Source organism: Zingiber officinale, chromosome 6B, assembly GCF_018446385.1.
Source record: "Zingiber officinale cultivar Zhangliang chromosome 6B, Zo_v1.1, whole genome shotgun sequence".
In the NCBI taxonomy this organism is placed as follows: Eukaryota; Viridiplantae; Streptophyta; class Magnoliopsida; order Zingiberales; family Zingiberaceae; genus Zingiber; species Zingiber officinale.
Genome location: NC_055996.1, coordinates 52,749,082 through 52,761,597, shown reverse-complemented (window position 1 = coordinate 52,761,597; position 12,516 = coordinate 52,749,082). Strand labels below are relative to the sequence as shown.

The 12,516-nt window shown below is 37.7% G+C and overlaps 1 protein-coding gene across 1 annotated transcript; it reads left to right on the top strand.

The window, feature by feature from the left end:
- Positions 1-8,668: 8,668 nt before the first annotated feature.
- Positions 8,669-11,954, top strand: LOC121992436 (ras-related protein Rab11D-like). The gene is made up of 2 exons (XM_042546808.1): positions 8,669-8,991; positions 11,305-11,954. Exons 1-2 carry the CDS (start codon positions 8,777-8,779, stop codon positions 11,744-11,746), a joined length of 657 nt encoding a protein of 218 aa, XP_042402742.1. The 5' UTR covers positions 8,669-8,776; the 3' UTR covers positions 11,747-11,954.
- The last annotated feature ends 562 nt before the right edge of the window (positions 11,955-12,516 follow it).

The window sequence follows — 12,516 nt, the reverse complement described above, 5'->3', positions numbered from 1 at the left end:
TTGATCAAATATGACATAATAGGACAAATCTGGTCATTTGATCATATTTGGTCTAAGTCCAATTAATCAACCCAAATTGATTTGGGGTTGGATCAAATTGGTTTGATTAAACCCAATGATTTAATATAAACCGGGTCTAATTGGACCAAATAATTTAAACCCACCTAATTAATTAAAATTAGAACAATAATCATAATTTTAATTAATTCTAACATGCATTATTTATATATATTAATATATATAAATAGTTTGTAAAGCATGTGAGCTTACTGTTCTGTTCGAACCAAAAAATACAGTTTCCTTTTTTCTTTTAAATAGAACTTATCCTATTCAAAGAGATTAAAGAAAAAAAAACCGAACACGTCTTCTACCGTTTTCTCCGCCGCACCCACGTCGCTCACGCACACCACCAAGCCGCCCACTTCGATCATGTTGCCCACGCCGCAACTGCGACAAACACAGTCGCCGGCCATGCCAGCCTTCTGCCGGTGGCAGTCGGTCCTTTCCGGTACCATAAACCAGTCATCTTTAGGCCCGACGAGATCGCCGACAGTGGTTCTGCCTATCCTAGCCACCAACACATAGCCGGCCAGCCAAGACGCCAACGACGGCCACGGACTGCCGTCGCTGACAAATCCAGCGGTCTTGATTTTACAAATTTGGCACAACGTGTATGCTACGACACACTAGTCGTGCAAAACAACGACAGGAAATGAAAAAATGAGGAAACATTCGTACAACAATTTCATAATTCGTCTATAAGCATTTAGAAATAACTACGCGCTCTGATACCAATGTAGATTTATATTCTAAATGCATGATAGACGAATTAATTAAATGTGGTAAAAATTTACAGCGATCTCTCATAAATCCGCAATCAGCAATGGCGAAACTCGCTATCGGAAGAGCGATCACAGGATCGAAAAGCCCTCCGCAATTCCACAAACCAAATCCTACCGCCTTGGATATTCATCTCTTACTCTTGTTGTTGCACAATAGCAATTTCACACACCCTTGATCTTTGGACGCACCCCCTTTATATAGGGAAATAAACCAGGGACATAATGGACTTTTCCATTATGAGTAATGGGGAACATGAACCATATTCCCACATCCCCACTCTCCCCATTTCCAACAGGTACTAGCTGGGCTGAGCCAGCTACCACCGCTGGTGAGGGAGGCTGAGTATGACTTTAAGTACATGGGTTATGGATCTAAGTGAGCACCCAAAACCCTATAGCCCATGACCCATTACTGATTTCTGCTTGCTTTGTTTCCCTCCCAAGACAATGAGTGGGAAATTTGAATTTGAGTTTCAAATTTCAAACTCCCTCTTCTTTGCTCCACTTTGAGTTTCGAATTTGAACTTTCCCTATCCTCATGCTGGTTGACCAATTTCCCCAAGGTGCCCTCAAGGTCTTCTTCCTCACCATAATCTCTGCTGGTCACCAGAATGTGTTGTCACCGCCACACTGATTTACTTGCCTTCTCCCTTGCTGATAAGCACCGTAGCACTCCCAGCTGTCGATCATTCCCACCGGTTCCTCTGTTCATGCAACGGGACGACCAGTGGTTCTGGCTAGAGAGATGCCATTGATGATTAGCACCAGAAAATAGCTCCACACGGGCTTCGGCATAAGATCTGGGGACTGTCGGAGATTTGTGAAAGCATAGACCTCCTCGATGTTGCCCTCTTCAGATTTGAGCTGCCCTTCACTTTTTGATCACCGACTGCCGGAGCTTGACCCTCACCTTCTTGGCTCCTCCCTAGCCTTGCTTGATCATGCTCAAAAGTGGCAAAAAGGTGAAACCTTCGCCCTCAGGGCCCCCGCCGCACCCTGCCCAGGGTCATCACGAGGAAGGTAAATCACGGTAGCTCGGTGGCAAGTACGCAGTGGGTCGAGACTTTTTTGCATAGGGATAGGGAATAAATCCCCGTTACCCTACGGACTCGAACCCATGTTCTCAGTGGCAAACTTCCACGCCTTTACCAGCCGAGATAACCCCGTGGGGCAATGATCATGCTCAAAAGTGATTACCCAATTGGTGGTGATAGGAACCTTGCACGACTAGAGAAACCCAATACAAAAAGCTTCTCCTCTTGGTCGAAACTGTGCTGCCGGACATCACTATGGCCAGAGTTGTGCTCCCTTCCCTCCAGCACCGATATAGAGCTTTAAAGACTAAAGAAGGTGCTTGGACTGCCAACACTAAGGAATTCGGGTAGAAGTACTTGGATTGTCGAACAATAGATTATCACGGCAGGAGGTGCTGAGATCCGGTCAAGCTAGGAGGAGTACTAGTGCTACATGTGTTAAACTAGCTTAGATGGAGTCAAACCATGTAAGTTGATTCTATCGAGATGGAGGGGATCATAGTCCTTAGCATCAACAAAGTAAAATTTGATATGAACAGAGCAATGAGCAAGAAACACCGAATGGATTATTCAAACTTTAAACAAAAGCCCCTACAATAATTAGGCTATCCAACAAATAATCAAGGATCTAAGGTTTGAGTCTCAACTATGACGTATTATAGGGAATTTTTTTTTCTCCGGTGAGAAGCGGGCATAAGAACACTAACCATTTGAATTGGCCTCCATAAGCGCTTCCTGATTTATGTTGGTGATCGATGAAAAATTTTTGTAGAGTTGGGCTAATCACCCTTAGAATTAGTTGGTTCAAAGAGTTGGATACATGGTGCCAACTAAAAAAACTATAAGTCCGCATTAGGCTGATTAGAGAGGATGAATAGTCTAAAAAGAAAGTTAAAAATCTCTTGCTTTTCGAACTTAGCCAAGATAATTAAATTAATTAAATAATTAAAATAAACAACATAAAATGAAGAAGCTTAGGAATTTAATTTGATTTACAATGGAGGAGGTTGCTAATCTAAGATGATTAAAAGCTCACTAAAGATATCCTTTGTTGAAGATGGAGACAACACTTATACACTTTAGAAGCTTAGGAATTACTAGAAAGATGGATACCATGAGTGTTGAATAATTCCTATCTCCATGGGGCTTTTTATAGCCTCTTTTAAAAAGTTACCGTTGCTTGGAAGTGCCTTCAAAGCCATCCAGAGTGCTTCTAACGTGGACATAGTTTTATCCACATTCCAACGGTCAGCCAACAGCTCTAACTAATTGGAAGTGTCTTCAATGTCATTGGACGTACCTCTGCACCTCTACTTGAGGCGCCTTAGATCTTGCTTGAGATGCCTTCGCATCTTTCCATCTAAGACGCCTCAGACACTGAATGTGACAGCTGCAATTCTGGCACGCAAGGTGCCCTCAATCACAAGTGAGATGCCTCAGGTTCAAGATCAACCTCTAAGTTGATTTTCTTTGATCTCGCTCACTTGGTGATGCTCCGGTCATCCGGAGTTGAGCTTACCTGAACCTAACTCTAGCCTTTTTTTCTAGCAGGTTTCCTTCTTGGCTTCTCATCCCTTAAATGTCGCACACGTCCTTCTCGTCCACCGGTATATTTTTCGTAGCACTCCGTCCCTCGGATGCACCGAACCCATCGACTCGCTTCCTGTGTCATCCTTCTCACTAGTAGTATTTTATACTTAACTTTTTTTGTTCCTAAGTTCTTGTACACTCAAACACAATGCATCAAAACTGTAGAATCTAACTTAACTCGGTTGACCACATCAAAACTAATCCAGAGTACTTACTGTTGGTGCAACCTTAGGTCAAGATTGACCTGGTTGACCAGACTCGAGTTGACTTGACTCAAGTTGTGTTTTGATGTTTGACGAGTTATGTTTGACAATGTTTGACGTGAACAGAAAAGTTGTATCTTGATGATTGACAAGGATACAAGCTTGGGAGATTGTGGGTGCAACCCGTGGTCAAGGTTGACCTGGTTGACCCGAGGTGAGTTGACCAGACATCTGGTGAAAAGTCCAAGCAGGGAGCTTGGCACGGGAAAAGTCCAAGTATGGAGACTTGGCACGGAGAAGTCCAAGTATGAGAACTTGGCAAGTGGAAGTCGGAGAGGGCTCGGTAGCTCGTTCTCTGGACCGGATGTGGAAAGTCCTGGTGAGTGAAGCCAAGCAGACGGATAAGTCCTGGTGAGTGAAGCCAGGCAGTGGGAAAGTCCTGGTGAGTGAAGCCAGGCAGTTGGGAAAGTCCTGGTGAGTGAAGCCAGGCAGTGGGAAAGTCCTGGTGAGTGAAGCCAGGCAGTTGGAAAGTCCTGGTGAGTGAAGCCGGGCAGATTGGAAATCCTGGTGAGTGAAGCCAGGTGAAAACCCTAGTGAGTGAAGCTAGGTGAAAGTCCTGGTGAGTGAAGCCGGGCAAGGGAAAATCCAGATGGATCAAGGGTGATCGGACATCTGGTGTTGAGAAGGTCAAGTAGGTCAAGGGAGTGACCGGATACTTGACACGAAGAGAAAAGTCCAAGTGGGTCAAAGGGATTGACCGGACACTTGGTGGGGAGTCTTAGCAGGTCAAGGGAGTGACCGGATGCTAAGCATGATGTACCAAGAGGTCAAGGTTGACCGGATATTGGTTTGGACTTGGTTTGGGCAAAAACCAAGACCTGGATCGGTCTGGTGACCGATCCACTGATACTGTGGTTTCCTGATCGGTCTGGAGACCGATCAGAAAGCGATCAGTGTGCCTCTGTGAGCTTACTGATGGGTCTGTGAAAGCATTCTGATCGGTCTGGGGACCGATCAGCATAGAGCCTGATCGGTCCCCACGACCGATCAGATCAGCCCCAGACCGATCAGGGTGATGCCTGATCGGTCTGACCCTAGCCGTTGAGAGACAACGGCTAGATTCTTCTGCTGTCTTTGGCCTCTGTTCTTCTCGCAGGTGGAAGCAGGCTATAAAAGGGCTGAGGGCTTCTACAGTGGAGTCTCCCTCTTACGCTACTTCTTCCTCTTCTTCCTACTGACTGCTGAAGTATTTTCTGCTTGAGCTCTTCTTCGCTGAAGCTTCGCGTGAGCTTCCCTCGGCTGGGACTTCAACTGGACAGTTGGTGCTGTGGTTGGATTCCCGTGAAGTTGCTGCTTCATCCCGTCGACAAGAAGGCAAGCTAGGGTTATTACATTTTTGTATTGTACTTAGTTTCCTGCTGTATTCTTGTACTCCTGTTTATCTTGCTGTTGCAAGACATTGTGGCGAGGTTTCTCCACCCAGAAGGAGTGATTATTAGCCGGGTTTCCGGGGTCTCATCCACCGACGGATTGATAGGCTTCGTCCACCTTACGGACACGCCGAGGAGTAGGAGTATATCTCCGAACCTCGTTACATCGACGCGTGTTGAGGTTTGATTTCTCCGCTTTCGTTTCTATTATTTTTATTTTCGCTGCGCTAACCTTGATTTGTAGAAAGAAACGCGAATTTGGGGGCGGCTATTCACACCCCCCCACCTCTCTAGCCGCAATCCATCGATCCTAACACTTACAATCTCCCCATTTTTGATGTGTATCAACCCAAGTTAAGTTAGGGTAAACAAACAATAAGACTATTTATGTTTTAAATTTATCAATAAATACTCGAAATAATTTTGCAATAAGTACCAGTAAAATATATCAAAATTTAATAATTTTACTTCCTAGCCTTAATTTAATCCCTAATTCCCCCCCCTTTGATTACATCAAAATCATGTTAGGGAAAATAAAAAATAGCTAGAAAAAATAGTGAAACTTTTTCTAAGGTTTTAAGATGAAATTTTCAATTATATGTCTTTTTTCAAAATTAATTTCCAAAACTAATAATTTTATCAATTAAATTTTTTGACAAAAATAATTTAAAAAATAATTTTTTGATTTCAAAAAATATTAAAAAAAATTCGTTGTCCAACATAAAAGGTAAAATCAAGAAAAAAAATTCGCATACACACTATTTTATTTTATTATTAAAATAAATGTTTTGAGACAAAAATAATCATTTTGAAATTTAAATAATTAAAAATATATTTTTAATTTAAAAAATCTTGTTAATTTTTCTAAACATTCAAAATATAGCGTTCTTTAGCTAAAAAATTAGGTTTTTAAAATTTTATCTTTGAAATAATTTTAAATTTTAAATTATATTTTTAGATAAAAAATTCATAAAAATCATATATTTACTAAAAAAAATATTGAAAATTTTTATTCTAATAGAAAAACTAACTCATTATCATAGAAAAATTATTTTTTTTAAAACAATCTAAATAATTTTAATTTTAAAAATCTAATTTTTGTTAGAAAGTTTATAAAAAATAATATAAAGGTCAAAACATTTCAAAAAAATTTCCATTAGTAGATAATAATTTCATTTTTCAAAGAAAAAAAATTGGACAAAAATATGAGCAAAAGATATACAAAACAATTAATTTTATCCAACATATTAATAATTCAAGCAAAATAAATCTAAGCATATTAAATTAATTTTAACAAGCTAAACATAATTTAAGGTAGCGTTTGGTTTAGAGGTTTGGAAATGAGGAAATGGATTCATTCCCAAACTTTGTGTTTGGTTGATGGGAATGGAATCAAGATTTTGGAATGAAACCCAAAAATTTGGGTATGGATGAAACTCACCCCCTCCATTGGGTTTTGATGGAATGGGAATAAGAATTAAGTTTTGGACAAAAATACCTTTAGTATATTTGTTCAATTTTTCTTTCATTTCACTCTCTCTACTTATTCTCTTTCATCATACTTTCTCTCTCCTCATTCTATCATCACATTTTCTCTCTCAACATAGTTTCTCTCTCCTTATTCTTTCTCATCACATTTTCTACCATTTTCTCTCTATTCTCTCTCATCACACACACTTTCTCATTATTTTCTCTCTCTTTATTCTCTCCTCATTTTTTCATCATATTTTCTCTCTTCTCAACCTCTCTTACTATACTCTTTCTCCATATTTTATCTTATCACACTTTCTCTCTCTTCATTCTCTTCCATCAGACTCTCTCTTCTCATTCTCTCATCACACATTTTCTATCATTTTATCTCTGTATTCTCTCTCATCACACACACTCTCATTATTTTCTCTCTCTCATTCTTTCCTCATTTTTTCATCATACTTTCTCTCTCTTTAATCTCTCTTACCATACTCTCTCTCTCCACATTTTCTCTCATCATACTTTCTCTCTTTTCATTCTCTTCCAACACACTCTGTCTCCTCATTTTCTCTCATCACACTTTCCCTTTCTTCATTTTTTCCCATCACACTTTCTCTCTCATCACATTTTCTCATCATACTTTCTCTCCTCAATCTCTCATCACACTTTCTCTCTCTTTATTTTTTTGCCATCACTCTTTCTCTCTCAACACACTTTCTCTCTTATTATACTTTTTCTCTTCTCAATCTCTCCTATCACGCTCTCTCTTCTCATTTTCTCTCATGACACTTTTCTTTTCTTCATTTTTCCAATCACACTTTATCTCTCATCATATGTTTCTTTTACATTCAACTTTATCTTCCATCTAATTTTTTCTCTTATTTTCCTCTAGGGTAAAAAAGAAAATTTAAGTTCATTCCAATTGAAAATATTCAACTAAACAAACATTATTTTGAGCTATGATACCCAAGCTCATACCCATTCCCATTCCACAATACTATGATACCCATTCCCATTCTGATTCCTAGGAGAGAACCAAACGCCACCTTAGATAATAGGCAAATTTATATACATAGTTCGGTTAAAAAATATATTTTAATAGAAAAATATTTTTAAATAAAATCTTCTTTTACTAAAAATAAATTAAGTTTCATAAAAAAATTATTTATATTCAATCAATATACATATTTAATATAAAAAATAAATTAAATAAATAAATTTGAATAACTATTAAATTAAATAAAAAATTTAAATATAATTTATTAATATTCATGAAGAAATATTATAAATTTTTTATTAATAATATTCATAAATAAAATCTCTTGACAGTTCAATGAAACTCTTATTAAATTTATAAAAAAAAAAATGAAAAGTCTTAAAAATGAACTTATAAATTTATAAATAGGTTAAAAATTTAAGTAATCAAGTAACTTTGAATTAAGATTCATAACATCTAAATAAATTAACTCAAACTTTTTTTAGTCATATCTAATTTTTTGAACCTATTAGTAAATGGTTAGATTCTATAAAAAATTTTCATCCACTATCAAAATAAATTAACAAATATTCATTAAAAATTCATCCAAATAATTAATATTCTTAGAATTATTATTTCATTCAAGAAAAATTTCTGGATCACAATGCTAAAAATTAAAAAGTATTCTATTGAAGTAAAATATTTACGATTAAAATTCAACTGATTTAAAGAGCCTAACCGCTGCACTCCCAGCACAACTCAAACCTAACGTGAATCAAACTTTAGCTGGTAAAAATGAATTTAAACTCGGTTAACTTATCAGGTTCCAGTGGTTTTGGGAATTTTGTTCTTAATTAAAGTACTTTTTCTGATAATTCGAACTGTAAATGAACCAATTGTTTGTCACTAAGTGAACGTTGAACAAGTAAAAAGAATTAATGACTCAGACGTGTACCCGCTTGGTTCTAATGCCTCGCGCCGCCGATCATTGACGAAGAGTGGTATGGTTTTGGGTAAGTTGTAATGTGGTTTTTCATCCAACTGGTTAACTGCTTACCGTTCTCACATGCGGTGACTGGACTCGGAAAGTGAGCAGTCCCACTGTTTCCCTTAATTGGCTTTTTGTTGACTCTCCGTTTCGTATTCCATTCTCGCAGAGGGATCGGGTCACTCGCCGTGGTTGCTGCGATCGAGGGGCTCTGGTCTCCATCGGCAAGCAGCGGCAGCAGGAATGGCGGGCGGCAGCGACAAGATCGACTACGTCTTCAAGGTGGTGCTGATCGGAGACTCTGCGGTGGGGAAGTCGCAGATCCTGGCGCGATTCGCTCGCGACGAGTTCAGCCTCGACTCCAAGGCCACCATCGGGGTGGAGTTCCAGACTAGGACTCTCGTCATCCAGCACAAGAGCGTCAAGGCACAGATCTGGGACACCGCTGGCCAAGAAAGGTATTTACCCTCAAACCCTACAAGTTCTTTTGGTTCAAAGTCCTAGTCGTTTTAAGATCTAAGTTGTGGGTAGTGTATTCGCACGGTGCTGCTGCCTTCGGGCCTTTGATTTGTGCGGTATGGTATTGTAAATGCCAGTACTTTGGTTTGCGTTCTTCAAAGTGAACGAACTTTTACTCGAAAATGTTGTTCGACTATGTGGGATCTAATTCGGGTAGCAGATGCGTCTTTGTTGTATTTTACAGTTAGATCGAAAGCCGATGTAGTGTAAATTTGATGTTTACCTGGTATCAAAAGACGTCTTAATGTAATGTTACGGAGTGATGTCTGTTTTATGATTGGCCATTATCTCTAATTTATTTAGAGTGAATTTATATTGAATATGGCATTTGATTTCACTACAGTTTCCCATAGGATTAGAAAAAAGAGCGGAATCATTTTTCTACTTCAATTTACATCTTGCTTGCACGAGCACTTTTTTTCTACTGGGGAAATGGCAGAATTAGTAGAGTCTTCATTTGTCGAATGTGCTAATGGCATGCTTGATTCTTCCGTCAGGTTCTGCTAGGCCTGGGTCATGAGAAACATAAATACACAAATATATTTTTTAAAAATCTAAATAAACATTTAAAACTCGAAAAAGATTTAAATCAGTTGGATTTGAACTCAGCCTTGGACCTACTACAGGTTGCATAGGTACCTTTCTTAGAAAGATCCTGACCTATGTAGTTTTCTTTCTAGCATATTTATCCCATCTAATTATGATCTTGGGATGGTCCTATTGCTCTTGTATTATCTACATTGTTAAGTCTGATGCTTAATATTGACTGCCCTGCCTTGTCTCATACTTCAAGTAGATGCATCTAATCAATTCTTTAAGACGATGCATATTTCTAAGTTCTCCTGGTTCATTCAACTTCTTTCATCAACAGTCTATTACCTGCATTGAAATAAAACTCCAACACCGTAGATGCAATAACAATTAGTATATCATGTGTTGTGGCTAGAAACAGACTTGGTTAGCAACAATAAAATGAGGTTATTTAAGTATAAATTATAATATAGTAGGAGATAGAGTCCAATGACATAGAAAGATTGATATAGCCGACCCTATCTAGTTGGACGAGGCTTGATAGTTGTTGTTGTTGTATTGCAGGGTAAAATGTAGTCGGAACTTTTCTACTAGCCTAATATATCTAAGTCACAATGTATAGTCTCACTTGATTTACTTGTTGCACCAAAATTTAAATAAAAATTTAATTGACTTTATAATTTAAATCAATATTTGGGTCTACACTTGATTTTTTTGGATGGGTACAAATTGGCAACCTATGTATTGATGAGAAGAGTAAAATCCTCCCCAGAAGTTGAGGATGTTGTAGGTATCTTGGACCTACTTGACTATTACAGATTTCTTGTGGTGTAAAATCTACATTTTATTTACAAAAAAATTCCCGAGAAGAAATCATCTTCTCTACAAGTTTTTTTTTCCGTCTTCTTAACCCTTAACCACACTCTAGTTGTGTCTCCTAGGCTTCAAAATGTTTCACTGGTGAGGAATTCTCAGTCCTAGTGGTCATCATGTAAAACTATATTAAGAGCAATCCAAAAATTGGCACTTGGGCATTATATGTTGACAAACATGACAAAAATGTGTATTCCTTAGTCTGGTACATGGAATAAAATAAATATTTCATTTCCATTCCTATATTGGCAGGAAATATGTAAGTAATAGAACAAGACTAATCACCACAAACTAAAAATATCCCCACAACTAAAAACTTTATTTGGACAAGATCAATTATGACATCAAAATAAGTATTCTTGATATTCATTAAGGGAATAATGAACAATTTTGTTGGAATTGGTTTTCTAGAAACCAACGCAAAATATAACTATTCTGTTAGAATTCGTCAATAAGGCTATCCTTCTGAATTAAATATTATGTTAAATTCTACAGAACATCCTTGAAGCATGTATGATTCTTCAATAACTACTCTTTGTGATGCTTTCATTGCAATGACATCGGTGCTTATGGTGCTGCATGTTCTCCTTGGCCTTTGATGAAGCAATTCAGATTATCATGTCATATGCACTTTGATGTTGTCCGACTGTTTTTATGAGATGCTTTTAATGACTTGAACGTCACACACACATCAAATATTTTAGAAATATAACTGACTATTTTTTGTCTCAATCTAACAGCTTTTAGTTTTCGATGGATTTGGTAGTAGTAGATCTGCAACTTCATTGATTTTGTGCTTGTCATCTAGCTCAGAATCGGACAAGTTATTGACATATAAGTGAACACAGGTATAGAGCTGTCACCAGTGCCTACTACCGTGGGGCAGTAGGGGCCTTGCTTGTTTATGACATTACTAAGCGTCAAAGCTTCGACCATATTCCTCGGTGGCTCGAGGAGCTTCGGAGCCATGCCGACAGGAACATAGTCATCATGTTAGTGGGCAACAAGACCGACCTCGAGGACCAGAGAACCATAACCACAGAAGATGCCCGGGAGTTTGCTCAGAAGGAGAATCTCTTCTTTCTCGAAACATCAGCTCTAGAAGCTACAAACATCGAGAATGCCTTTCAGACTGTGCTGACTGAGATATTCAACATCGTCAACAAGAAGAACCTGACTTCTGATCCTCAAAGCAACAACACTGCACCAACATTGCCAGGAAAGAAAATAATCGTCCCTGGCCCTGCACAGGAGATTCCGAAGAGTAAGACCTGTTGTACAACTTCCTAGCTTGTGTTCATCTTCTATGTAGCTGTTCGTTACAGCGGAGTAGTTGGCTAGTCGTCTTACCCTCAAAAGCAGTAGCTGTTTGTTTTGAATTGTGACATCTTGGTGGAATTGGAAAGAATGAGTGGGTGAACATGGGAAGATGTGGTTCGGTGTATGGTTTAATTATATTTGGTTGATATGAAACACTTTCGATGCTTCTCTTGATAAACTTACAACCTGACTAAAGCTGAGACTGCTATGGTACTTGAAAGGGAACCAGCAGAAAATTTTCAAATGAAAGACGGCCTTTTATCACGATCTAGCTGAGGTAATCCTGGCTGTTGATCAAAGACAATAGATTGTTTACCTGCCAGCTAATTTCAACCAGTTTCTTTTTGTAATTTAAATCATTAGTTTGTTCAGCTGTTAATCCATATATGAACTCATTAGACTCTGGTAGAAATTTGGAGAAATTATGTAATTTTTTTTTTTGTAAATGTTTACTTACTGTCTATTGAAATAATTTAAGATATATATGTAAATATTCTAAATAGATTAATTTAAATATTTTTTATAAAGATAAGTTTATATTTGGGATAAATTTTATATATATATATATATATATATATATATATATATATATATATATATATATATATAATTCATTAGAATTTATATATATATCATTAGTGAAATCTCAATCAATAGTGTCAAACAATTATCAAAAAAATTATTATTTGTGAATCAATTTAGTCAACATAACGTAAATCTTACTCTTAGTCGACACAATT

Coding starts and splice junctions, on each gene's coding strand:
- LOC121992436 (XM_042546808.1), top strand. CDS start 8,777: ATGGCGGGCGGCAGCGACAAGATCGACTACGTCTTCAAGGTGGTGCTG. Junction 8,992..11,304: donor GACACCGCTGGCCAAGAAAG/GTATTTACCCTC, acceptor AAGTGAACACAG/GTATAGAGCTGTCACCAGTG.